The sequence below is a fragment of the Aquarana catesbeiana genome, linkage group LG03 (genome assembly GCF_042186555.1).
Source record: "Aquarana catesbeiana isolate 2022-GZ linkage group LG03, ASM4218655v1, whole genome shotgun sequence".
NCBI classification, from domain to species: domain Eukaryota; kingdom Metazoa; phylum Chordata; class Amphibia; order Anura; family Ranidae; genus Aquarana; species Aquarana catesbeiana.
In genome coordinates, this window is record NC_133326.1 from 655,086,274 (window position 1) to 655,113,303 (window position 27,030).

General features: G+C 44.5%; 1 protein-coding gene across 3 annotated transcripts in view; it reads right to left on the reverse strand.

The window, feature by feature from the left end:
* TRMT1 (tRNA methyltransferase 1) overlaps positions 1 to 26,294 on the reverse strand; it is a 40,737-nt gene extending 14,443 nt beyond the window's left edge. Inside the window, exons 1-12 of one of the 3 annotated variants that reach the window (XM_073622732.1) lie at positions 26,149 to 26,294; positions 21,981 to 22,115; positions 18,030 to 18,085; positions 17,808 to 17,944; positions 15,225 to 15,412; positions 12,290 to 12,405; positions 11,589 to 11,701; positions 9,141 to 9,289; positions 8,961 to 9,044; positions 5,728 to 5,797; positions 5,142 to 5,276; positions 1,748 to 1,830 (exon numbers count right to left, since the gene is read on the reverse strand). In XM_073622732.1, the coding sequence (XP_073478833.1) occupies positions 1,748 to 1,830; positions 5,142 to 5,276; positions 5,728 to 5,797; positions 8,961 to 9,044; positions 9,141 to 9,289; positions 11,589 to 11,701; positions 12,290 to 12,405; positions 15,225 to 15,412; positions 17,808 to 17,944; positions 18,030 to 18,085; positions 21,981 to 22,108 (1,259 nt within the window). In that variant the 5' untranslated portion in view covers positions 22,109 to 22,115; positions 26,149 to 26,294. Of the gene's footprint in view, positions 1 to 1,747; positions 1,831 to 5,141; positions 5,277 to 5,727; positions 5,798 to 8,960; positions 9,045 to 9,140; positions 9,290 to 11,588; positions 11,702 to 12,289; positions 12,406 to 15,224; positions 15,413 to 17,807; positions 17,945 to 18,029; positions 18,086 to 21,980; positions 22,209 to 26,148 lie in introns of all 3 variants that reach the window. The other 2 variants (XM_073622731.1, XM_073622733.1) reach the window with 2 other exon arrangements.
* Between the last annotated feature and the right edge of the window lie 736 nt (positions 26,295 to 27,030).

Consider the following 27,030-nt stretch of genomic DNA (forward strand, 5'->3'; position numbering starts at 1 on the left):
CTCAATGAGATTAAGGTCTGGGGACTTTCCTGGCCATGCACCCAAAACGTTGATGTTTTGTTCCCCAAGCCACTTAGTTATCACTTTTGCCTTATGGCAAGGTGCTCCCTCGTGGGAGGAGGCATTGTTCCTCAAACTGTTCTTGGAAGGTTGGGAGAAGTTGCTCTCGGAGGATGTTTTTGTACCATTCTTTATTCATGGCTGTGTTCTTAGGCAAAATTGTGAGTGAGCCCACTCCCTCGGCTGAGAAGCAACCCCACACATGAATGGTCTCAGGATGCTTTACTGTTGGCATGACACAGGACTGATGGTAGTGCTCACCTTTTCTTCTCCGGACAAGGGTTTTTCTGGATACTCCAAACATTTGGAAAGGGGATTCATCACAGAAAAAAAAATGTCTTTACCCCAGTCCTCAGCAGTCCAATCCCTGTACCTTTTGCAGAATATCAGTCTGTCCCTGATGTTTTTCCTGGAGAGAAGTGGCTTCTTTGTTGCCTTTCTTGACACCAGGCCATCCTCCAAAAGTCTTCTGCTCACTGTGCGTGCAGATGTACTCACACCTGTCTGCTGCCATTCTTGAGCAAGTTCTGCACTGGTGGTGCCCCGACCCCACAGCTGTAGGAGACGGTCCAGGCGCTTGCTGGACTTTCTTGGGCACCCTGAAGCCTTCTTCACAACAAATGAAGCTCTCTTCTTGAACTTCCGATAATGGTTGATTTAGGTGCAATCTTAGCAGCAGCAATAATCTTGCCTAGGAATCCCTTTTTGTGCAAAGCAATGATGACTGCACATGTTTCCTTGCAGGTAACCATGGTTAACAGAGGGAAAAACAATGATTTCAAGCACCAACCTCCTTTTAAAGCTTCCAGTCTGATATTCTAACTCAATCAGCATTACAAAGTGATTTCCAGCCTTGTCCCCATCAACAATGACACCTGTGTTAAAAAGAGAATCACTGACATGATGTCAGCTTGAGCTTTTGTGGCAGGGCTGAAATGCAGTGGAAATGTTTTTTATGGGATTAAGTTTTCATAGATTTTCATGGCAAAGATGGACTTTGCAATTAACTAGCAATTCATCGGATCACTCTTCATAACATTCTGGAGTATACGCAAATTGCCATCATAAAAAAAAAAAAAAAAAATGAAGCAGCGGACTTTGTGAAAATTAATATTTGTGTCCTTCTCAAAACTTTTGGCCACCAGGGATATACAATTAGCTGACCTCCAGCTGTTGCAGAACTACAAGTCCCATGAGGCATAGCAAGACTGACAGCCACAAGCATGACACCCAGAGGCAGAGGCATGATGGGACTTGTAGTTTTGCAACAGCTGGAGGTCCGCTAATTGCATATCCCTGCTCTATACGATACCCCAGGGGGCCTATTCACATGTCTGCATTCTGGTAACGCAAGTCACATGCACTGCCATTCATTTTGCATTGGACGTCATTATGAATGGCACCCCAATGCATTAAAGGAAATGTACCTGTGTTGCAATGCACGGTAGTGCTTTGTGGTGCATTATCTTACCAAAGATGGTTCATGTCCAATTTTCATTATGTTCTGCCATTTATTCCAATAGGCTGCCTAAAAATAACAGGATGTGCATTTTTGCACTTTAATGAGCCCTAAAGCTTTTCCTATGGCATTGCTTGCCTTCCCCCGCCTGTTTCCTATACAGCATAGTGCCATCCAGGAGGATCACAGCTGTATTATATCACATCAATCTATAAGTTGGATCCTCACCTGAATGGGAGCAGTCCGGGGGTGCTGCAGCGGATTGTACTGCTCAGATTGTCCAAGGTGTAATATAGCGGGATATCCAACTCCTGTCATGTGGAAACAATATAAAAACGGGTATTATATCCGCTGTGAGGTCAGATACATTTCGCACGTGTTGAACAGCAGGTTCTTCCCTTGAAGTAGTGAAATTGCAATTTTGATAGGCAGAAAGTGAAAATTATACACTTCCCAAGTCAAAGCTTTGCTGTTCCCTCCAGCCCACTACACATTCCTATTAGCCAGTCACTATGATGAACTACCTCACTGACCAACAGTACCATGCGGGAGGGAGGAGGCAGCAAACCCTGATACTACAAGAAGTACAGAAGCTCTGCCCTGTCTGGATGACCTGGCATTTTGGCAGTATGGGGGCACTTAAAAGGAATATCTGTGGTGGCAGATGACACTTGAAGCCATCATTTGTAAACTGTTCCCGGCCGGCATGACGAAACTGTGCAGGCGGAGCCACACAGTTGCACTAAAAAAGACAGGATTCTCCTGCAGGAAACACCACACAATTTAGTGGAATGGCAGTGTGGGTTTTAAAGATGGAGCATGTGTTGCACCCTAAACATGGGTGGAATAGGAAACATGGTCCAAAACAGACTATTCTTTTAAAACTGCTATAGGAAAAAGTACCTGCATACCTTTCAGCAGCTTCTTTTTTTTAATGAAAACTGAGAATATTTTTAAAGCAAACCTTTAGGAAAAGTAATCTGTAAAGATTGGGATGGAAGCACCCGTGACCAGAGCAATGCTGGAGGGGATCATTTGACAGGCTGCCATAATGTGCCAATATGTGGTGCATACTAGAACATTATGGCCAACAGCTCAAAGTGGCTCATTTGTATATATATATATATATATATATATATATATATATATATATATATATATATATATATATATTTTGCAGTTTAATTCTAGTTTAAAAGATCTCCTGCAATCCGACGGCTGATGATCTGTCAACTGGCTTACCGCCCCCAATGCGCACCGAGAAGCTGGGAGACTGAATGAAGGTAGCTGGCTGGGCAACTGTCAGCCTTAATGTGACTACACATTAAGGCTGTAAAGACTACATGTCTCATATCTGCCACTGCAATAGACTAGACTGGCATAAGTGCAGTGATGTCACCCCACATATACTTCCTCTAGCCTCATAACAGAAAGTCCATACCTTCATGCGGACCTGGGCTGGGGGGGGGGGGCCTTGTGTTGTACACGGACCTCACTGATCACAGTTGCAATGCTCTGAAGACTTCAATGCAACCATTCATTGATGTGGACATTACATTTTTACAAAAGCTGTATACCTTTTATTAGCATAAATTTGCAGCTCATCTTAAAGCGGAGCTCCACCCAAAAGGGGAAGCTCCGCTTGTTTCCTTCCTCCACCCCTCCGCTGCCACATTTGGCACCTTTTGGGGGGGGGGGGGGGGCGGGTATTGGTTTTTGACAGGTACCCGCCCCCACTTTCGGGTGACCTTGCCTCGGCGAGGTCCCCCGTAATTTCGGCCCCCCTCCTCCTTTCCCTGCTGCAGGGCTATTCACAAAGCGCAGCGTGCTTCGCGCATGCACCGTAGAGAGCCGGCTTTGAAGCCGCAAGGCTTCACTTCCGGTTTCCGTTACAAGGAATGGCGACGGCGGCGACAGCACCCGAGGGCCAATGGAAAAATCAGCTGGGGTGCCGACATTGTCCTAATATTAAAGTCAGCAGCTACAGTATTTGTAGCTGCTGACTTTTAGTTTTTGATGGGGGGCTGGAGCTCCGCTTTAAAGACGACGATTTAAGTCCCCATTGTCTAGCTTTACTTACGGTGTCTGAGCTCAACACTCCAACTTGAATGTCAAAGATCACCTGAAGTTAACTGCCTGATCTCACACAGAGCCTACTCAGATTAGGACAGGGAGGGTCAAAGGTTAGACAGCTGATAGGACAAACTGTCAGGCTTTACAGATCTTTTAACTTTGATAGCTCCAAGAATCATCCTCAGACACATCAAGAAAAAGATACACAAGAGAAAACTAAAATAACTCATAGGTAACCTTGCATACCGGGGTTGGACACTTGCACAAGCTCTACGGCGGGGTCAGCAAGCTGTCGACTGCAATCTATCCGCCGACCATGGGCAGCCGACAGTTAGCTCACAAACATGGCCCTGCATTGCCGATACTTCTCTCTCTCCCCCCCGCTCTCCTCTTACTGCAAGCAGGAATTATCACAGAACTGAATAGATGGTGGGAGATGCCAGAGTAAACTTTTCACATTAACCAGCAGGTGATTAGTTGCTAGGAAGTTGGGCGGTCCTAGCAACCAATCACCAGCTTATTAATGTGAAAAGTTAACTCCGGCAGCTACCACCCTCCATCTAGTACTGTGATAACTCACAATCTCTGCAGTACACCAGTGTCAGGTAGGAGAGTACTACCTATACACTGTGGTGTGTGTGTGCGTGTGTGTGTGTAGGTGTAGGAGACAGAGGACACTGCTTTGGGGGTGCAGAAGGGCACAGAACACTACAGTGGGGGTGATGTGAAGGGGGACAGAGGACACTGCTTTGGGGGTGCAGAAGGGCACAGAACACTACAGTGGGGGTGATGTGAAGGGGGACAGAGGACACTGCTTTGGGGGTGTAAAGGGGCGGAGAACATTACAGTGGGGAGGTGATGTGAAGGGGGGGACAGAGGACACTGTTACGAGGGTGCAGAAGGGCAGAGAACACTACAGTGGGGGGTGATGTGAAGGGGGACAGAGGACACTGCTTGAGGTAGAGGGGGGGAGGGTTAACAGGACACTGCTATGGGGGTGTAGAAGGGCAGATAACATTACAGTGGGGAGGTGATGTGAAAGGGGGGACAGAGGACACTGGTTTGAGAGGGGGGAGAGGACACTACAGTGCAGTGGGGGGTTGTGAAGGGGGCAAAAGACACTGCTATGAAGAGGGAGGAGCAGAGGACACTACAGTAGGGGGGGGGGGGTGATGTGAAGGAGGGCATGGCAGGATGACACTACTGTATGGGAGGTGCCGAGGACACTACGGGGGGTATGATGTAAAAGGGGAGCAGAGAACACTACTGTGTGTTTTTATTGGGGCTTTGCTTTAGATGCACAATGGAGGGGTGGGATTTACTAAAACTGGAGCTTGCACAGTCTGGTGCAGCTCTGCATACAAACCAATCAGCTTCCAGGTTTTATTGTCAAAGCTAAACTGAACAAGCTGAAGTTAGAAGCTGATTGTGCTCCAGTTTTAGTAAATCTCCCCCATAGTGATAGGAGAAGATGTATGGCAGCACATCTAAGCATTGTAATCCCTTTTGCCTTGCAAGACTTCCACATACAAGACATTCATGCTCTCACCTCGGTGACCACGCTGAGCATCCCCTCAATTCTTTCAGACGTCCCGAACCTCTTTGGGTTGCGCTCTGAAGCGGACAGAACTCTTTGCACAAACTCTTTGTCATGGAGTGCCTCGGCCCAGATGGGACCTCCCACCTGCAACAAAAATAAAGCTATATCAGTCACCAAGCTCAGCACCCATGTTTCAATTTGATTGTACAATCTCCTTCAGATCTACCAACAACTATGTGGTGCAAGTAAGGCTATTGCTATCAAATGGATGACCCCCCCCCCTTGCCTTACCCCAGTATATCCCAGTAGAAACTGTTAAATCATATCATACCATATGTAAAAGTTACGTATGAAAGTTAAAACGATTTCCATAAAATATGGTACTTATGGTGCGAATCCAATCTTACACTATGTAGTGCAAGAGCCTGCCTGATTGTATACAAATTGAACAGATCGTTTAGGTAGGTCCTTGTATTACATAGTCTTGGTAAAAACTAAAAGCAGACTGTTTAAATATTATACAATCCCAATTATATGTTTGGTGAGCATTAGTGATGTACATATATGAACACAGAGCACATGGATGAAGCAGTACCTGATGTCGCTGCCGGCAAAACTCACAGTTCATTCCCACAGGAGGACCACAGCCAGCTGAGTGCTTCACGCTGTTGGGGGAAGAAGGCTTTATTTAAAAAGAAAACTCCAGCCAAAACAGAAGAAAAGTTTTATCATGGCGATGCACCCACGCTATGGGTCCTATTTAAGTGGAAATCAAAACAAAATTAGATTAAATGGCTGCTGCTGTGTTATAGGTTTAAAGTGGTTGTAAAGTCAGAAGGTTTTTAATCTTAATGCATTAAGATAAAAAAACCCTGTGTGCAGCAGCCCCCCTAATACTTACCTGAGCCCCATCTAAATCCAGCGATGTTGCAGGAGTGTCTCGGCTGCCCAGGACTCCCCTCCCGATTGGCTGAGACAGCAGAGTGGCGCCATCGGTGTCACTGCTGTCAAAGTCAGTTAGCCAATAAGGAGAGAAAGGGGGCGTGGCCGAACTGTGGCTCCGTGTCTGAATGGACACAGGGAGCTGTGGCTCAGCTCGGGATGGCCCCATAACAAGCTGCTTGCTGTGGGGGCACTGAACAGGAGGGAGGGGCCAGGAGCACAGAAGAGGGACCTGAGATGAGGATCGGGGTCGCTCTGTGCAACACCACTGCACAGAGCAGGCAAGTATAACATGTTTGTTATTATTAACTAAAAAAAGAAATAAGACTTTAGTATCACTACAATATATAGTGATACTATATATACCCTGTGATATGAATCCAAAGGAACTACAGCGCTGCCCCTGCGTTATAATCCATAATACATTATAAAAAAGCAATCTTCTAAAAACTCAAAAAAAGTGATTCTGCAGTATCAATACAATTCATATAGTCCATAAATATCACCATTTACTGTTTCATCTACTGTTGGTGAGTAGGTGAACATAGGAGGGGAGCATGTCATTATGAGTCCTCAATGGAACAGGATCAATGGACACTTTCATTTTTGATTAAGCACGGAGCACTTTATAATAATTTTTGAGCACTATTGATATTTATGGACTATATGAATTCTATTGATACTGCAGAATGACTTTTTTTTGGAGTTTAGAAGTTTGCTTTTTTATCATGTATTATAAATCAAGGGCAGTGCTGTAGTTCCTTTGGATTCACACCACATTAAAACACCTGTTTGATTGAGCAAGCCCTACATTGTTGCCTGGAGATTGTACTAAAGAAGTGGAGAAGGAGAGACCATATAGAAGAAAGGTTTTACCAAGAAAGACCAGCATTCAACTGCTAAAAAAAAAAAAAAAAAAAAAAAAAAAAAAAAAAAAAAACCAACAGTTGAGGGTGTTACAGTAGCGCTTCCCTGGGAATCTAACTCCCAGCACATTGCATCAGTCCATTAAAAAAAGGCAAGAAAGCATTGGTCATTAATGTGCACCCAAACGTTTTAATTTTCAGTTTTAGATGGAGCGGGGAGAAATTCACCCTTTTTTTGCCCTGGGACTATGGTCATCAGGATAGAAAAGTACAGCAGTCACCAAAACGAGAGGTGAAGGTAAATTTTCAAATCTTCCAGTAAGATTCAACTGTGCCATGTTCCAGCTGCGGCTCTTCTCCTCTATGCAAGGCTACTAGCTCTGTCCCATATGACCAGCATATGTCTTGGTTGGTATTCAAGGAAAATGTCACCAAGCTAGTTCTCAAGCCCCCTGGTGTCTCCTAGTGACATCCAGAACATGCTCTAGGACCCCTGCATGTTCCCCACTCTAGCAATTCTCTAAGACAGTGGTCTCCAAACTATGGCCTGGGGGGCAGATGCAGCCCTTTGCCTGCTTTTATCCAACCCTTGGGGCACAATTTACATCCACTGATACCATCAATGGGGCACAAGTCCCCCCCCCCACCGACACCAATGAAGGGGCAGAATTCCTCCCAATGGCACCAATGATAGGGCCCAATTCCTCCCACTGACACCAAAGACGGGGCACTGTTTATTCTCCCTGACGTTGGGACCTTTTCTACTCACTCAATGGCCACAGTCCGGCCCTCCTTAAGTCTGAAGGACAGTAAACTGGCCCTTTGTTTAGAAAGTTTGGAGACCCCCTTCCTCTGAAACCTGTGTGATTGCCTGTGCGTTACAGCCAACAACTTACATGCCAACACCTGTGTAATTTTCTGTGCTCTCCAGTTGGTAACCAGTGTACCTGCACCTGTAGCTTCCTTGTACACCCCGGGCCAGCATCCAGTCTACACTTCTGTCTCCTATATACTTCCTTCTATGCTTAGTATATCCATGTTACAAGAGACTTGTAACTATTACTCCTACTGAGCTCAGCCACCCTGTGCTGCAATAGACTTTCTTCCATGTACTGTCTGTTCTCAGTCTCCAGTAGGTTGCCTGCTTTGTTGAGTTTGAGGAATGCAACCTGGGAGTCGTCAGCAAAGCCCATCATCCCATGCCGGGTGCTCTGGTGAAGACAAGGCAGCTACTTAACCCCTGTTTCTCGGTCCTTCTAGGGGCTCTCACCTTCACTGAATGAGCACAGGCACGCTGAACCCATTTCCTTCAGGACTAAGGCTATGTTTCCACTATTGCGTCCCCAAAGTCGCGCGATTTTGCCGCGATTTTTTACTGCGATTTGAAGCAATGCCTGTATCTATGGACCTCAAGTCGCATCAAAGTGGGACCAAAGTAGTGCAGGGACTACTTTGAAGTCGCACAGATATGAACGGTACTCATTGGAAATCATGGGAAACAATTTGTCATGCGACTTTTCAGTCCCAAGTCGCATGAAAAGTCGCACTAGTGGAAACAGAGCCTAAAGGGTATCCAGTCACCACAGGGGTCTTTTGCCATGTCTTTGCAAGGCTCTCCGATATGGTTTTGATAGGTTTTCTTTTCTTGGTTTGGCCTGAGTATTTGCTATAGATTTTTATTTTTTATTTTTAAAGCAGTATTAAACCCAAAAGCTCACATTTATTAAATTGCAGCTTTATATTATGCATTAAGATTAAGAAACCTTCTGCCTTTACAACCATTTTAATTCCACAATGGGTTTTTGATTGTCTTTTCATTTATTTATTTTTTTCAATAAAATTGTATGTTTATTGTAAAATTATATTTCTTTTGTGTCATCCTTCAGATTTTCTAATGAAAATTGTGGGAGTGGAGGGATTGTCACAATTCTTGGATGACTTTGTGATTATAACTTGTACAAACCTTAACCCCATTCTTGAAGTGATTACTTTACAAATCTTCAATAAGAAGAGAACTCACTTGTTTCCATGGGCAATGGCTCTACCCATACGCTGCAAATGGAACGTTCCACAGCCCACGCAGTTGTACACCAAGGTTTGTTTGCTATATATAGAAACGGGAAGGAAGCAATCACATTTCATGGACTAGAACACAAAACTGCTTCAGGTCGTCTGTAAACAGTGAAAACGATCGGCTCACCTGGCGGACATCTTTACTTTTGCCTGACCTGTGAAGACTCGCACAAACACGCGGATGTAGAAATCGGCAGAGATGCTGATCAGGGGGACTATGTAACGTTGGTAACAGTTGGAACGCAAATCCAAGGCGTGTAACAGGATGCGCAGAGCCTGAAGAAGAGACCGGCCTCATTTAACAAAAAAAAAAATGTATGAAACAAAGAGGTGTTCCTGCTAACATACAATCAGACGCTCCCTTTGTTCTTCTAACCTGTTTTATACATAAGAAACGAAGGACTGGATTGGCTCGTAAAGGCATCACACATGGTTCTTCTTTCAAGACACTTTATACCAGGGGGCCTCAAACTGGCGGCCCTCCAGCTGTTGCAAAACTACAAGTCCCATGAGGCATTGCGAGGCTGAGAGTTAGCAGTACTACTCCCACAGGCAGAGGCATGATGGGGCTTGTAGTTTCGCAACAGCTGGAGGGCCACCAATTTGAGACCCCTGCTTTATACAGAAGGCCCATGCTTATTTATCAAAAACAAACAGTGATGGAAGGATGAACACAGTGACCAGTAATTTCAGGCTTCGTGCATTTTAAAAAGGAACAATTGAAGTTTCCTTTAGTAACCAATCAGATGCTCGCTTTCACTTGTCTAGACTGCATTTAAAGTGGAACTCCAGAAAAACATCATAATACTAAAAACTGACTTATATGTCTAACATACATGTCCTATCTTACTCTTGGAGCTAAAACCCCCCCTCCGGCACCAAATCACAACACCCATCAAATGGATGACTACAGGACAAGTTGCCTGAAGTTCCGATTGTTTAAAACCGCCTTCCACAGCCTACTGACCGAGCAATGATGGAGCAGCGCACTTACTGATGACATCATCCCTGTGCACCACTCTCATGTAAGCACAGTGCAAAGTAATAGAAACACAATTGGCTCATGGTTCCGACTCAGGGTGCTAATATAATGATAGACTAGGGCATTTGTACCGACTGTATATAAACAAAATAATATTTTAATAGATAAATAACTGGATTATTACTTTTTATTTTTTTATTTTTAAGTAGAAGTCTGAAATTCCTATTAACACAAAAAAGAATGGGGAGGATTGACTAAAACTGGTGCAGCTGTGCTTAGTAACCAATCAGCTTCTAAATTCATCTTGTTCAATTGAGCTTTGATGATAAAACCTGGAAGCTGATTGGTTACCATGCACAGCTGCACCAGATTCTGTTTGCTCCAGTTTTAGTAAATCTTCCCAATGTGTCTCTCTACAGGGAAACAGAGATTTTCTGTGGGCAAACTGATGAGTGAAAGTTGCTTGAGGGTTATGGAACACGAGTCAGCAGGTTCAAACCAAATGACAATTGGATGACAACATTGTCAACAGTTCAAAAGGAGTTGTAAACCCTCGTGGTTTTTCACCTTAAAGCATTCTATGCATTAAGGTGAAAAACCTCCTGTGCTGCAGCTGGCCCCTAGAGGCCGCCCCCCTTTTTCTTATATGAGCCCGATCAATCCAGCCGCTTTCTCGGGTCCTCAGTGGATAGATTGATAGCAGCGCAGCCATTGGCTCCCTCTGCTGCCATTTAAATCCAGTGACCCAAGTGGGTGGGGCCGTGTCTTGCTATCTGTGTCCATGGAAAGCGTCTCTCCGTGGACGCACTCGATTAAGAGGAGGGGAGGAGCACCTCCGGGGGACCCCAGAAGAGGATTGGGGCCGCTCTGTGCAAAACCCTTGCACAGAGCAGGTAAGCATAATGTGTTTGTTATTTAATAAGCATTTACAACCTATTTATGATATGCTTGGTATGTATTAAAGTCAGGATATTGCATACAGATTTTCCTTAGAACTCTCTTATCTTTATTTGATTAGGTGCATGGTTTAGATTTTTCTGTATGCCATTACTACCTAAAAGGTGGAGCTACGGTCAATTTTATAAAATAAAATTAAAAGTCAGCAGCTGCAAATACTGTAGCTGCTGACTTTAATATACAGACATTTACCAGCCCAGAGATTCGGAGCGGTCATCATCTGGGCCAGTTCTTTGCTGGTCTTCGGGGTCCCCAGCGTCGCCATCTTGCTTGTGGGAAGCCGGTAGTGACTTCCTAGTGTTTCACAGATGGCTTCCCCAAAGCGATGTGCTTTGCGAGTTGTCCCGCAGCCTCCTGGGACATGCGACGTATCCCAGGAGATTGCAGGTGGGAGAGGGGATGAACTTCTATGGAAACCTAGAGGCTACCTGCCAGAAATAGGTAACCTCTCCCAGAAAAAGATTCTAATATAGGAGGAAAAAAGGGGGGTGGAGGAGGATCAGCGATCTTCCCTACTTAGATTAAGTTGCATACCAATCACGCCTTTTGATGGTCTACTAGTTACATTTATCTTCTTATTTTTGCATACAAGTCAGCAGGTTACCTGCCCTCCCACAAACTGGACACATAACTTACCATTTCATGACAGAACCTAGACTTTAAGGACATGGCTCCATATTTCGCGTAACACGTCTCGCCGTTATTTCCCGCTAGCACTGCCATATCAGTGCAGGTAACACACAACAGCCCTGCAGGATGAAGAGGGGGGGGGGGGGTGAGGTTTCTGGCTTAACTGTAAAGGTACAGGAGACAATCTAACCATGGTCCAGTCAAAAAGGCTAAGGGGTAGCAGCACTAATGACCTAGTTAATTATAATAAAATAGAAAAGTCAATATTAATCCTGGCCACCCCTTCTCTGGTACCATTCAAGAGGTATATAAAAGGGCATTGTGGCGTTTTTTTTTTGTTTTTTTTTCTTCAGTAAGCACACAGTTATAATGTCTTCTTTAAAAGATTTGTTATCACAATCTATATATTACCATCTAAACTGGCTGGGCCTTATTCCTACAGGAATTTAATTCAAAGCCCAAATGAACTTTCAGTTTAAATCAGCTACATACATATCAGATGCATCAAAACAAAAATGTTTTCAATTATTTATGGTTCTTTTTCTGTAGCAAGCAGGCACAGCCCGAATAGAAATGCCTGCAATATGTCAGCATGCTGCAGAGTGGGACCCTTTCTCTCTGGGGAGGGGAGGTAAGCAGTGGTCTCTGACAGTTGTAAGTCTTTTAGTTGTGCTCATCTTCATGGATATCACAGAACAATCACCTACCTCCATCACAGACACTCTGCACTGCTGCATCCAGAAACATAGCCGGACTTCCATAGGGATCTAGATCTATGACATCAAATCGATCTTGTTTCGCCATCCTATTGTACATCAACAGCCTGAAAATTTGGGAGCAGAGAATGTTAGCTTTCTATACACAATTCCCTATTAAGTATACATTTATGTAACACTTCAATGCGCCCAAATTATTTCACAGTCTCTATATTCCATCTCATTTGTCACTAAATCTGGCAGTCAACAGATAACATTGCTGCCCCTAATGCCCATCTATACCATCTTCACACCACGCTGTGTGTGTCAAAAGATGCGCACAGCAGTGTTCGGGAGCGAGCTTGCAGGTGCACTCTTATAGATTTTTGGCACACCGAGAAAAGGAACGCCAACGGGGGGGGTACCCAAGAAGCGTAGGTTCTGGACCGTTCTGTGCAAAACCACAGAGAAGGTAAGTATACCATGTTTGTAATTTTAATATTAATAAAAAAACAAAAACCTTAAGCTTTACAAGTGCTTTCATGAAGTCCCTGAGAAATACATGATAAACTCCATCCTGCCGATGTAACACATATATGAGGCCCCACTGCACTGGGCTTTTTTTATCCGTACATATATGCTCATCTCCCTTTGTGCGTGTCACACGGCACACTCCCAGCACAGAGACTGGGGTCTCACCAAGTGCCCCCGGCCCCGTACTAATGATCGGGACCCGGAACTCCAGATTGCGGGTCATTTGATCGATGTGGCAGCCTATCCCCTTGCCGACCGGCTCACGCCGATATACGTCGGCAGAATGGCACGTACAGCCATATTAAAGTACCTGTACGTTGCCTTTTAGGATGCAGCATTGTGGGCGTGCGAGCTCCGTGAGTGTGATCGCGGGTCCCGCAGACTCAATGTCCGCGGGGATACCCGCGATCGTCTCACGGAGAGGAAGAACAGGGAAATCCTGATGTAAACAAGCATTTCCCCATTCTGCCTAGTGACAGGACACTGATCACAGCTCCCTGTAATCGGGAGTGGTGATCAGTATCGTGACACATGTAGCCCAGCCCCCCCCAGTTAGAATCACTCCCTAGGACACACTTAACCCCTGCAGCGCCCCCTACTGGGTAACCCCTTCCCTGCCAGTCACATTTACACAGTAATCAGTGCATTCTTAATTGCACCGACCGCTGTATAAAATGTGAATGGTCCCAAAATAGCGCCAAAAGTGTCCGATCTGTCCGCCATAATGTCGCAGTCTCGATAAAAATCGCAGATCGCCGCCATTACTAGTAAAAAAAGAAAAATTATTAATAAAAATGCCATAAAACTATCCCCTATTTTGTAGACGCTATAACTTTTGCGCAAACCAATCAAACGCTTATTACGATTTTTTTTTTTTACCAAAAGTATGTAGAAGAATACGGATCGGCCTAAACTGAGGGAAAAAAATGTTTTTTTTATATATTTTTTGGGGATATTTATTATAGCAAAATGTAAAAAATATTGCTTTTTTTTCCAAAATTGTCGCTCTTTTTTTGTTTATAGCGCAAAAAATAAAAACCGCAGAGGTGATCAAATACCACCAAAAGAAAGCTCTAATTTGTGGGGAAAAAAGGACGTCAATTTTGTTTGGGAGCCACGTCGCGCAATTGTCAGTTAAAGCGACGCAGTGCTGAATCGCAAAAAACGCCCTGGTCTTTGGCTAGCCAAATGGTCCGGGGCTGAAGTGGCTATGATAGTAGCGGTGACTGATGGCTCATCCATCCCTCCTGTACCCCCTGCCAACAGCTTCTGGCTTTCAAAGGATACAGATGATCTGCTTGCACCACGTTAACCCTTGTGAGTGCATTCCTCTTTCAACCATTGTGTTTTTAATCGTTACAGTGAGATGGCAGCGCCTTCTCTTTTTAGTTTTTGACCTCCCTGGCGGTATGATTATTTCAGATTTTAGGTGCTGAAAGCGGTACAATTATTTTGCACAGAAATTTGGCATTTTATATTATAGGCCTGTAATTCTTTGGAATGATTCACTTAAATCTGTCCAAACAAGAGTCTAGTAGACATCCCGGGTATGATAAAGTTTGAAAAACAAAATCAAAAATTATAATATAATAAAATAAACTATAAATAATTATAACAAATAATAATACAAATTATTCAATAATGTAATCAAATCAAAAACACTGAAATTTGCTCAGTTGCAGAATTGTCGCTTTCGTTACTTTTAGTGTTTGATGACGGATCTCCCCACAAATCACTATCACTCAATTCTGCGAGTGATTCTAATTTATTATCGCTGTTTTCTAGCTGGTCTAAAACTGCTTTTGATGTAAAGGGACAGTTTTGGTTGCTATGGACAATCTCCAGTTTCCAGGCAGAAAGAACAGTTTTTATAATATAAAACTGCATGCAGGACACTGGGCAGACCACTAGGGACAAAGGAGATGTGTAATTATTTGATACAGTACTGTAATGTGTAAGATTACAGTATGCTGTATCTATACTGTATTTTTTACTTTTTGAATTTGGCGCCAAACTCTGTCCCCGTGCGTCGCAACGCTCGCAGGGAACGGAGCTCGGCACTGTGAATCGAGCGAGACACGGCGGCTCGCAGATCACAGCGGGGAGACATCGCAGGATTCAGGGGACAAGGTAAGTAACCTCTACATGGATCCTGCGATGCGATCCCGAGTCTGGCTCAGGGTTACCGCTTTTGGTACTGAAAATCCACCCCGAGCCAAACTCGGGAATACCGCCAGGGGGGTTAATTTTGTGATCTCAACCTATTAAATTCCTAGGAAGCTGTGACATCACCGCAGCACAAAGCACTGATGCCTCCGGTTTCTACGCTGCAGGCTTATGAAAGTTGGTGCAGCCCATAAGGATGGAGATCTCCATAGTTTCACCTAAACGCTACTTTTTAATGCAACCTAACCTGGCATCACTGTAGCTGGCTGTCACCAGGTTCTCCACGTCGTTGTACTTTATATTCCGTTTGATCAGCTCTACGGCACTTGATGAGAAGTCATTGGCAATGACACTTTGAAGGCCGGGCACTTCTTTGGCAAAGCGGATCGAACGCAAACCTGAGGCTGCAAGGCCCTCCAGTACACGGAGTCCTTCCTGGAAGAGGGAATGATCAGTTATTGTGGGGAAGAATCAATCTGGACATACAGGATTGTTCTGGCACTATGATCTCAGTGTTGCATACCTTCGGCACAGACAGACTCCGGGTGCAGAATGAGGAAGCAAGCAGAAGAATAGGGCTAAAAGTGTTTCTAAAGACTGAAGGTTTTTTTTACCTTCATGCATTGTATGCAGTAGTGCCTGCAGCCCCCCCCCCCTCTCCTGGGTCTCTACCTCCTCATTGGCTGAGACAGCAGCGGTAGTCATTGGCTCCTGCTACTGTCAATCACAGCCAGTGAGAGAGTGGGGGCAGGGCTGAGCCATGCTCCATGTGTGAATGGACACACAGAGCAGCGGCTCGGGAGCGAGCCTGCTTAGGTGCCCCCATAGCAAACTGCTTGCTATGAGGGCACTAGGCAGGAGGGAGGGGACAGGAGCGCCAGTGGGGGACCCGAGAAGGAGGAGGATCAGGGCTGCTGCACAGACCAGGCAAGTATGTTATTTTTAAATCAAAAAAATCTGCCTTTAACTAGTGCTATGGCTTATTTTAGAGAGTAATGGGGTTTTAGGCGAGGTGAGGGGTTAGCAATACTGTCAGGGTTTTACTGTGGTCTGCGTCTCCATAACTAAGATTCACCCTCTCAAATTGTCCGGATCACCAATGTCACCGGGAAAGAAATTGAGGGGAAACACTTGACCATCATGCCGTCCTTCCTGTTCTGGATGTCCTCCAAAAAGCCAAGAGATTACAGATGAAAAAACAAAAAACAAAAAAACATTAACTTTGATGAAAAACGTGCTTTACAATAAGGGAGGTTATTTACTAAAACTGGAGAGCGCAAAATGTAGTACAGCTCTGCATAGAAACCAATCAGCTTCCAGTTTTTTTTTGTCAAATCTTAATTGAACAAACTGAAGTTAGAAACGGATTGGCTACAATGCACAGCTGCACCAGATCTTGCACTTTCCGGTTTTAGTAAATCAACCCCAATGGGTTACTATCAGTCCAAATATAGATAAAGTAAAAAAAAGTATATGCAAAGTGAAATTTAATCGGATATTTAGAGGCCCTTCAGATCTGAACTTTCAGTAGACATGGCTCCTACCAATACTCATACATGTTGGAAGTGCAGCATAGAGCTTCATTCAAATCCACCTTTAAAAACAGACTCCAATATGGCTGCTAAAAGGAAAATTATTAATCAGCAGCTATGTCTAGATTTCACCTCTATTTAACAAGATCTCCATAATAACATTCATGACGTGGAAATGCCAGTTCTTGCATATGTCTCCCTATGAGTTAATGGACAAATCGATCTTTGGTACAATGGTCCATTGATTAATTCCCCCAACCCTAAGTGAAGCTCACCTGCTCTAATATTTACCTTCCTCCCTTAAGGGGTTGTAAACCCTTGAGATTTTTCACCTTAATGCATTCTATGCATACCTCTTGTGATGCAGCTGCCCCCCAGAGCCCCTTTTTTACTTACCTGAATCCGGTCTTTTAGCGACAGGGACGAGCACACCAGCTCTAGCCACTGTCTCGGGTCCACATTGGATAGATTGTTAGCATCCCGCTGCTCTCAATCAAATCCAATGACGCGGGAGCCAGGGGGGGGGGGGGCGCGAGTCCTGCTGTCTGTATCAGTGGACGCAGCAGCAGGACACGAGAGCGCGGGCACGCGCCCACACGAGTGCCAGTGCGCCGGAGGGAGAGCGGCTCCCCAACGGGGCACTCGAGAAGGAGGAGCCAGGAGCAATGCTGAGGGACCCCAGAAGAGGAGGATCGGGGCCATTCCGTGCAAAACTACCTGCACAGAGGAGGTCAAGTATAACATGTTTGATTGTTTTTTGTTTTTTATTTTAAAAATGAACCTTTACATATCCTTTAGCCTGGGTTCACACTGCCGCGACTTTGAAGCTGACATTCCTGCGCGACTTCATTGCATACGACTTCTTTAACATTAGTGAATGCAAATCATATTGAAGTTGCACCAAAAGTAGTACAGGAACCTTTTTACAAGTCAACTGTTCAATTACAGTTAATGGGGCGCGACTTGTCATGCGACTCTGAACTCTCAAGTCGCATGACAAGTTGCGGCAGTGTGAACCGGGGCAGATCCAGAGATCTTCACTGTACAGACTTGGATTCATATAGGAATTCTGCACACCTGCCATCCACAAACCAATGAAAATGTCGCTGAGATGGCCTCAATAGTTTGGGAATGGTGGGAAGTATGCAACTCCAAGTCACAGAAGTCAAAGCCTCTGTTCAGGAAGCACCCAGGGGTATCCGTGCTCAGGAGAGGACATGGGACACAATACATGTATTTGAGGGAAATCTAATGGGTTTGCAAAAAAAAAAAAAAAAAAAAAGAAAAAAGAAACTTACAGGGCAAGATTCCCCAACAGTGACAGTGCGGCGACTGGAAGGGGCGGCATTCTCTGGGAAAGGTACATCTCCATCATCTCCATTATCTGAAAGATTCACAACCACCTTCTTGCTCTCCCTCTCACCTGGCACCACGACTGCAAAAGGACAAAAAAATAATAAATGAAAGGAAAGGCCATATTGGCACAAAGTACATAATGGGCAATCATTTTAAATACTCACTGTCTATTCCTTTTTCGGCAAGCTGCATGCGAGCAAATTCCGTAAGCACAGCACATCTGTGGGGAGTAATCACAAAATATCAGCAAAAGTTGTAAACTGAGAATATTATAAAATGACACATAAGCAGGACACCTGCAGTGAAACATAAACCAGAGATCACATAATACAGGCAGCTCAACTCTTCTTGTAAAGTCAGTGCTTTGGACCCATCTATTCAGCCATCCTACTGATCAATGAGGCCATCATCTCCCATTAAAGGATCACCAGAATACTTAGCAGGTGGTAGATGGTGGGATCTAAAGTGACTTTACAGGATAACTCTTCATCTTCATGCAAGTTAACCTGCCTATATCTTCTGAGCTACCTGCTGCAGGTATGATGTACAGGAAGTTAGAGGGGGACATAATTATCAAACCCTCATCATTTATTTTGTTTTTATCACATCATAATCTCACCAATCTAATCAGTTGAGGACCTTAGGCATGCTATGTACACCCACAGCATACGTAGAACACTCCTTCTCCGCCACTTTTACTGGCAATTTCCATCAGGCTGGGGTCACACTATTGCGAATTGGATGTGGAGTTTTCACCACATCCAATTCGCAGGTCAAGAGACTATGACCTGCTCTTGATGGAGCCAGTTCACACATCTCCGGGACGGCTGCGGAGCGATTTGCAGAAGAACACCGTGTGCCTTCTGGTCCAAATTCAGCCAAAAATTTGGACTGAAATCAGACCTGAAACGGAGAACAGGGACGCATCGGACCCCTGCTGCCTTTCACACTGGGGCGGTAGGGGGCGTCGGCGGTAAAACAGCGCTATTTTTAGCGCTGTTTTACCGCGGTATTCGGCCGATAGCGGTGCGGTTTTAACCCCCCACTGGCGGCCGAAAAAGGGTTAAATCCACTCGTATAGCGCAGCTATAGCTGCGGTATTGCCGCGGTATAGCCGCGCTGTCCCATTGATTTCAATGGGCAGGAGCGGTGAATACACCGCTCCTTCACCGCTCCAAAGATGCGGCTGACAGGAGATTTTTTCTTCTCCTGCCAGCGCACCGCTTCAGTGTGAAAGCCCTCAGGCTTTCACACTGAACAAACAGCGGAGGCTGTTTTGGGGCGGTTTGCAGGCGGTATTTTTAGCGCAATAACGCCTGCAAACCGCCCCAGTGTGAAAGGGGCCTTAGTCATAACCAGAGCCTCTAAGGCTTCTCGCACACGGATGTAATAACTTACTGATAAGGCGCAGGATGCTGCTGGCAGAAAAATCCTGAGTAAAAAAAAAAAAGTTATATTCCAGAGAGACCTTGCATATAGGTGTGTAAACGTGCTTATGTATATACATGCATACAATTCTTCTTCATCCTCTTCGAAGTCAGTGTTTCAATTTATGTGTATACGCTCATATATACTTGCACACATACAAGTAAATTACTGTACAATTTTCTCTTTTCTTAATGGCTCTGAATTCAGGGCTGCATTATGGATTTTAGTATGGATATGGATAGTAGGTGAGGTTGAAAAAAATACACAAGTCCATCAAGTCCAACCTATGTGTGTGTGATTATATGTCAGTATTACATTGTATATCCCTGTATGTTGCAGTCGTTCAGATGCTTATCTAACAGTTTCTTGAAACTATCGATGCTCCCCGCTGAAACCACCGCCTGTGGAAGGAAATTCCACAGTCTCAGTCGCAGAGGCTTTTCATCATGACTCTGACCGAAATGTTTCGTGTTGCCTCTTGCAGGAGGTGACTGAGCCCCTCTGGTCCTCTTTGGGATCTCTGAGACCTTTTCAGGTCTCACAGACTTTCCCCCCTACACCCCCTCTTGGAACAGGCGGTGTATGCTGATTGGGAACATCCTGACAAGATTTGTGTTCCTTCTAGGAGATTTGTAAGACTGCTACCTGCTCTTCAGTGCATACGTTTACAAAATTTTATCAAGTGGATGTTCGAGCAGCCGAGGATTCGGCTTTCGGCCGCAGTGTACTGCGGGTTGCCGTATAAGGTCTGATGGCTATTGTTTGGCAGGGTGTCCCCCACCCCTCAAGGCTATTGCTCTGGGACGTCCCAGCAGGTAATGACTATTAGCCTGACTCTGTGTCCCATGATGTATGAAAAAGAAAATAGGATTTTTTTTGTCATACTTGCCTGTAAAATCCTTTTCTTTGAGTACATCATGGGACACATAGATCCCTCCCCTCTTTTTTGAGGATTCAGTGCTTTCTACGAAACTGAAGTACTTCCTGTATGGGAGGGGTTATATAGGGGATCACTTCCTGTCTAAAGACCTTTGGTCTACCAGTGTCCATTCACCTGGAGAAGAAGTGTAACCCAGCAAGTAATGAATATTAGTCTGGCTCTGTGTCCCATGATGTAAGAAAAGGGAAACTGTGCAAATCATCACAACTTATTTGAATATCCAGGTGGATTATACCTTGTTTTTTTCAGGACAAATTGGGCTTTCATTTGGTGGTAATTTTTATTTTTTTATCATCAAAGGAAAACTGGCCCAAAACAATAAAAAAAAATAAATCATTTTTTTTTTAAATGTAGTTGTATATTTCTTGCTACTACCATAACCTACCACCAAAGAACAACCCAAAACAAATTCTCCTACTCCTGACGATCACAGCGATCTCGCATGTGTATGTTAGTTGTTGTATGTATCCGTAGTACAGCCCAGAAACAATAGTGCTCAGTTTGCCTTGATCTCGTTTTTTAAATTTTTTTATTATTATAATGTTTTCTTTCTACACACACTTTTTTATTTTCTACCCATGCAAGGACAGAGAAAGATGCAATGCATCTTTTTCTTCTATTCAGAGAGACAGAACACAGGGGAGAGGGCTTCACAGTTACTGATCTTGGAACTTGACTGGTCTGCACAGAGTCCTGACCTCAACCCAATAGAAAACCTTTGGGATGAATTAGAGCGGAGACTGCGAGCCAGGCCTTCTTGTCCAACATCAGTGCCTGACCTCACAAATGTGCTTCTGGAAGAATGTAAATCAAACATTCCCATAGACACACTCCTAAACCTTGTGGACAGCCTTCCCAGAAGAGTTGAAGCTGTTATAGCTGCAAAGGGTGGGACAACTCAGTATGGAACCCTACGGACTAAGATTGAGATGCCATTAAAGTTTATGTGTGTGTGTAAAGGCAGGCGTCCCAATACTTTTAGTAATATAAATATATTTCACACATAATTATATATATATATATATATATATATATATATATATATATATATATATATATTTTTTAATTTTATTTATTTCAGGTACTTATATAGCGCCGTCAATTTACGCAGCGCTTTACATATACATTATACATTCACATCAGTCCCTACACCCTGAGTTGCTAAATGTTGTACCTTCATTAAATATAACCACATTACTACACTTAGAGGCGCCTCTCTCCTCTTTTATACTCTGTGGCTCCTGCTGGATTTTGCTTCTAATCCCCTTGTGGAGGCTTCCATTTGTGGATGGACATTTTATGGTTACACAACCAATCACATTGCTATAATCTTTTTATATGGACTATAAACTGAAGGACTTATGATTAAATAGTTGTAGAACAAATTATCTGAGTTTCCATTATTTCTTATGGGGAAATTCGCTTTGATATACAAGTGCTTTGGATTACAAGCATGTATCTGGAACAAATTATGCTCGCAATCCAAGGTTTTACTGTGAGTGTGTGTGTGTTTTTTTATTATCATTATCAATTAAACATGCGCATATCAGAAATATAAATTATTGCTCTACTCTAGAAAAGGTATACGGGTACATGAGCTGAAGTGTATCAAGAATCAGATTTGTGGTTGGAGTTCCTTCTTTTGGTCTTTGCTATTCTTTTACATTTTATATTCCAAGCCTTCCTAGAGTGTAAGCTCTGCGGTGCAGGACGACTCTTCCCTCCCTAGGTACTGTATACAACTTACGTCAGGTCTCTGTTGAACTCCTGGACGGGGTTGTAGAACACTTGGTTGGCACTGGGGTAGAGGACGCTGGCTTTCCCCTCTGTAATTATGGTTTCTCCCGACTGCTGAGATGCTGCTGGACCCTCCATCCTGAACCTGCAGGAAATCCTTGTCAGTTGTCTTATTCCAGAACACAGAGCAGGAGAGTGACTAGCGAAGAGCTGAAAGATGGCGGCACGCATCACACACCTGAGAGAGCAGTACAGTTATATGACCTAACCTGTAGTAAACAACCTGATGTCCTGAAGAAGGAGAGTAGCGAAACCCTGTAATTTGTTCTTCCAGTGTTGAAGGTTTTAAGGAATCATTTACACCATACTGCACATAAAATTGCACTAAACACACTGAAAATGTATGAGCGATAACACATTTGCATGCAATTTTACGCATGTTGTGTTGCTCTTTTATGTGCAATGCATTTATCAGCACTGGTATGCATTTTAGTGTCCTTTATTTTACAGAGGATAGCGTTCACCTAAAAAAAAAAAAAAAAAAACACCATTCTTTGGAGCATTCTCTTGTAAGTCCAGGCTGGAATGATGACGACGACGACGACATGTCCCCAATGCCCCAGGCTCATAGTTAGGCCTGTAAAGAGTAATGTGAACAGCAAGCTGTTACAAAGCCTTTGCAGAGCTGTTGGCAAGTTTTGTTTAGGCTTTTGAAGTACCGTTCAGCTTCAGTTTGTAAATGTTGAACACAAATCCTAATGGGAGTGCTGATTGACACTTTAAACAAGCTGATAGCAGGCTTCAGCACTACCTGACGTTTGTTGAAGGCCTGCTAGCAGCTTGTTTAAAAAGTGTCAATCCGCACTCCTATTAAGATCTGCGTAGAACATTTCCAAAAGGAGCTGAAGGGCACTTTAAAGGCTTAGAGAAAGCTGCACGAAGCTTGACGAAAACTTTGCAAAAGCTTGCTGTTCACACTGCTTTTATACAAGCTGAAGACCGTGTGAAAAATGACCTAATGGGTTAAAATCTGCCAGCTCTCATTTAACCCAGATAAAGCCCAGGAGGAGGACTCAATGGGCAAAGCTGGAGGATGGAGAAGGCACAGATTGTTTGAGCCTCTTATTTTTTTTTAAACTTATGCTGTAAGAGGGACACAGGCTATTGGAAAAAATAGTCTGGAATTGGACTTTAAATCGGAGTTCCACCCAAAAGTGGAACTTCCGCTCATTGTACTCCTCCCCCCTCCGGTGCCACGTTTGACACCTTTCGGGGGTGGGGGGCAGCATACCTGTCTTTCACAGGTATGCTTTCTCCACTTCTGGGAGCCTCAGCCGCGGGTATTGACGTCACAGCTGGGGCTCCCTCCTCCCCCCCCCCCGTCCCCGGGCCAGTAGGAGAGAGGAGCGGAGTGCATATATTTTTTGGGGTGGGGGTTAGTGTTTAGGTGAATGGGTGTACCTTCATTTCTTCCGCTTTTTTAACAAACTTTTTTTTTTCCCCCTAGGAGGAGATATAAAGACTTCTATGCGATTCTTTTTGTGACAGGTTGATGGTTAATGAGTCTATTGATTGCTTCAAATCTGACAGCCAACAAGTCAGTTTGTCAGATTTACACACATTCCTGGCTGCTGTAACAGTGTATGTTTATAGAACCCCCTGCTGCTGCCGACCTATGACATACATCTGTGGCAGTGAAAGGGTTGAAGTGGAATTCAAGGCTAGAACTTTGCCTAAAACAGCTCCCACCGCCCTTCTAACACCTATACTAACTACCCTGTAGAAGAGAGATGCCTATACTTACCCATTCGCAAATGATCTCCCCAGTGGCTGGCTTCAATGCCTGCGCGGTGACATCACCCATAGCCTTACTTTGGCCATCCGTTGTCGGCTGTGCCTCCTCTTCCCTGAAGCTGGCCACTGGGAGCCGGTCATGTGACCAGACTGCTCTGAGAATAGGTAAGTATAAGCATCTCCCTTCTATAGAGTAGTTAGTATAGGTGTTGGGAGGGGGGGAGGGGGGGTAGGAGCAGATTTAATTCTCTTAAAGTAATTGTAAATGTTTTTTTTTTGTTTTTTTTTTTTTCTTAATAACAGCAAACATGTTATGCTTACCTGCTCTGTGCTCAAGGATTTTGCAGAGTGGCCCCGATCCTCCTTTTCTGGGGTCCCTCGTCGGCGCTCCTGGCTCCTCCTCTTCATCGGCTGCCCCCACAGAGACCCGCATTCCCTGGGGGCACCTTACGAGTCCCACTGCTACGTCCATTGACACAGACAGCAGGACTCGGCCCCGCCCCCGTGTCACTGGATTTGATTGACAATCTATCCAATGAGGACCCGAGACAGCAGCTGGAGCCGTTGGGCTTATGCTTGACGCTGGAACCATTTGGCTCAGGTAAGAAAAAAGGGGGGGCCTGGGGGGCAGCTGAAGCACAAAAGGTTTTACAACCCTTTAAAATTAGTTCTAGCCTGAAATTCCACTTTAACCACCCTATAGAACTTCTACCGCTACAGGGAGGCAGCTGTGCACAGGATATATTTTTATATATCTATCGATCGATCGATAGATCGATCGATAGATACACGAGCCTGCATAGTTGGGGAAGGAACCCATCCTGTGTCTCTGCAAAGCAGGGACTAGAACTGATCTCTTCCCCTAGAGAAAGCAGCACATGTTTAACCATTTGATATGCCCCTAGATGTTAACCCCTTCCTACTCAGTAGTCATTACTACAGTGACAGTGTAAATTTTTAGCACTGATCACTGTATTAGTGTCACTGGTTCCCGCAAAGTGTCAGTTAGTGTCTGATGATAGCCTGTCGCAATATCGCAGTCCTGCTATAAGTCGCCGATCACCGTCATTACTCGTATAAATCAAAATTACATAAATATAGCCCATCGTTTGTAGACGCTATAACGTTTGTTTAAACCAATCGATACACGCTTATTGGGATTTTTTTTTTTTTTTTTTTTACCAAAAACGTAGCAGAATATATTTTGCCCTAAAATTTATGAAGAAATTATTTTTTTTTTTTATGTTTCCTAGTAGAAAAAAAAAAAAAGGGTCTGTTCTTTTTGTTCATAGCGCAAAAAATAAAAAACGCAGAGGTGATCAAATACTACCAAAAGAAAGCTCTATTTGTGAGAAAAAAGGGACTATGTTTGGGTACAGCGTTGCACAATCGTCAGATAAAGCAACGCAGTGCCAAATTGCAAAAAATGGCCTGGTCATGGGGGGGGGGGGGTAAATCTCCCAAAGTGTTATAGTGGTTATATGACGGTGTCAATTGGTAGCTCTCCTACGAGTGGACATTATTGTATTTTATGTGTAAGTAATTTATTTTAAAGCAGCAATCCTGACTTTTTTTTTTACCTAGGCTGGAATTGTTCTTTGCCCAGTGCATGCACAGATGTGCAGCGGGTAGGGTTGCCACTTTTTCTTCAAGCCAAACACTTTAGCGGCGCAAAGTAATTTTTTTTTTTTTTTTTTTAGTATACACTATAGGTTTGTAACAGACCTGGGACACCTTTGGGCATTGCAAAGAAACTAGTAACGTGGCGCACATAGCGCCCCCTCACCCTCCTCTCAAGCCCTATTCAGAGCCACAATCCTGTCTGAATAATGTGTCCAGGTTTCAGGTGGTCTGAAACCTGGACACGTGATTCAAAACCCGGACTGTCCGGGTGAATCCTGGACAGGTGGCAACCCTGGCAGCGGGGGCTACCGGTCACAGGATTGCTAGAAAGAAGCCCATCAGGGCAATCCCAAACCTTCCCTGTCTTTGCGCATGCATAGAAAATGACCTGTGCGTTCGCAGAGGCACCGACAGGCTCTGCCAGGACCCGGAGGCTTGGCACAGCCCGCTGGCACATTTTCGTGTGTGCCACAATGGCAGCTTTGGAGGGGGATGGAGCCACCTGAGAGTCACTGATGTCTACAAATCTCTTCAGTTTCACTCCATTCAGTACTTTCACTACCAAATCTCCACCCCCTGCACACCCCTAACCTCCTGATCCCCACCATACACCGTTCCCTCCTTCCCCCAACACTCCTCCATCATCCTCCACCAGCCTGATACTATGGAAGTAAAGCTGAGCAGTGCAGCTTCGTCTCCTCCCACTCCAACAACTCACACACCGACCCCCCACACCCGATCTACACGCCGCTGTCACCTACCTCCGCCGATCACTGATCAACTTCTCATTTCAGCATGTTTACAAGGGCGCCGCCATCTTTGCACACCGTCAACGAAACGCCACGTGACAGGAGCCCGGCCAATCAGCGCTTGACACAGACGGAAGGCGGGGAGGCTCAAACATCCTATACTATAGTGAGAGTTTAGTGGTGTTGTACAGCCGGGGCTCGGTCGCCACCTGCCGGCTGTTTGCTGGGACTGCAACTTTGACAAAAAGTTGCAACTTTGACATTTGACATAGATTGTCACAAGGGAGTTTGTTTGTTTCCCTTGCCTACCAGGCACATACACCCTCTTCCTGCCCAGGACAATTCTCAGCTTTCAGCGCTGTCACAATTTGAATGACAATTTTGCGGTTGTGCTACACAGTACCCGAATTACATTTTTATCATTTTCTCCACAGAAATAGAGCTATCTTTTGGTGGTATTTAATCACTACTGGGTTTTTTATTTTTTACAAAAAAAAAAAGACCCAAAAATGTGAAAAAAAAATAATTTTTACTTAGTTTCTGTCAGTAAAATTTGTAATTAAGTAATTTTTCTCCTTTACTAATGTGTGCTGATGAGGCGGCACTGATGGGCACTGATAGGCTAAACTGGTGGGCACTGATGAGGAGGCACTAATATGCCACACTTATGGGCACCGATAGGTGGCACTGATGAGAACTAATAGGTGGCACTGGTGGGCACTGATAGGCGGCACAGATAGGCGGTACTGATGGGCATTGATGGGTGGCACTGATGGGTGACACTGATGGGCATTGATGGGCAGCACTGATAGGCGGGACTGATAGCCAGCACTGACTGGCATCACTAATGTGCACTGATTGGGGGCATTTGTGGGCAGTGGTGGGCACTGATTG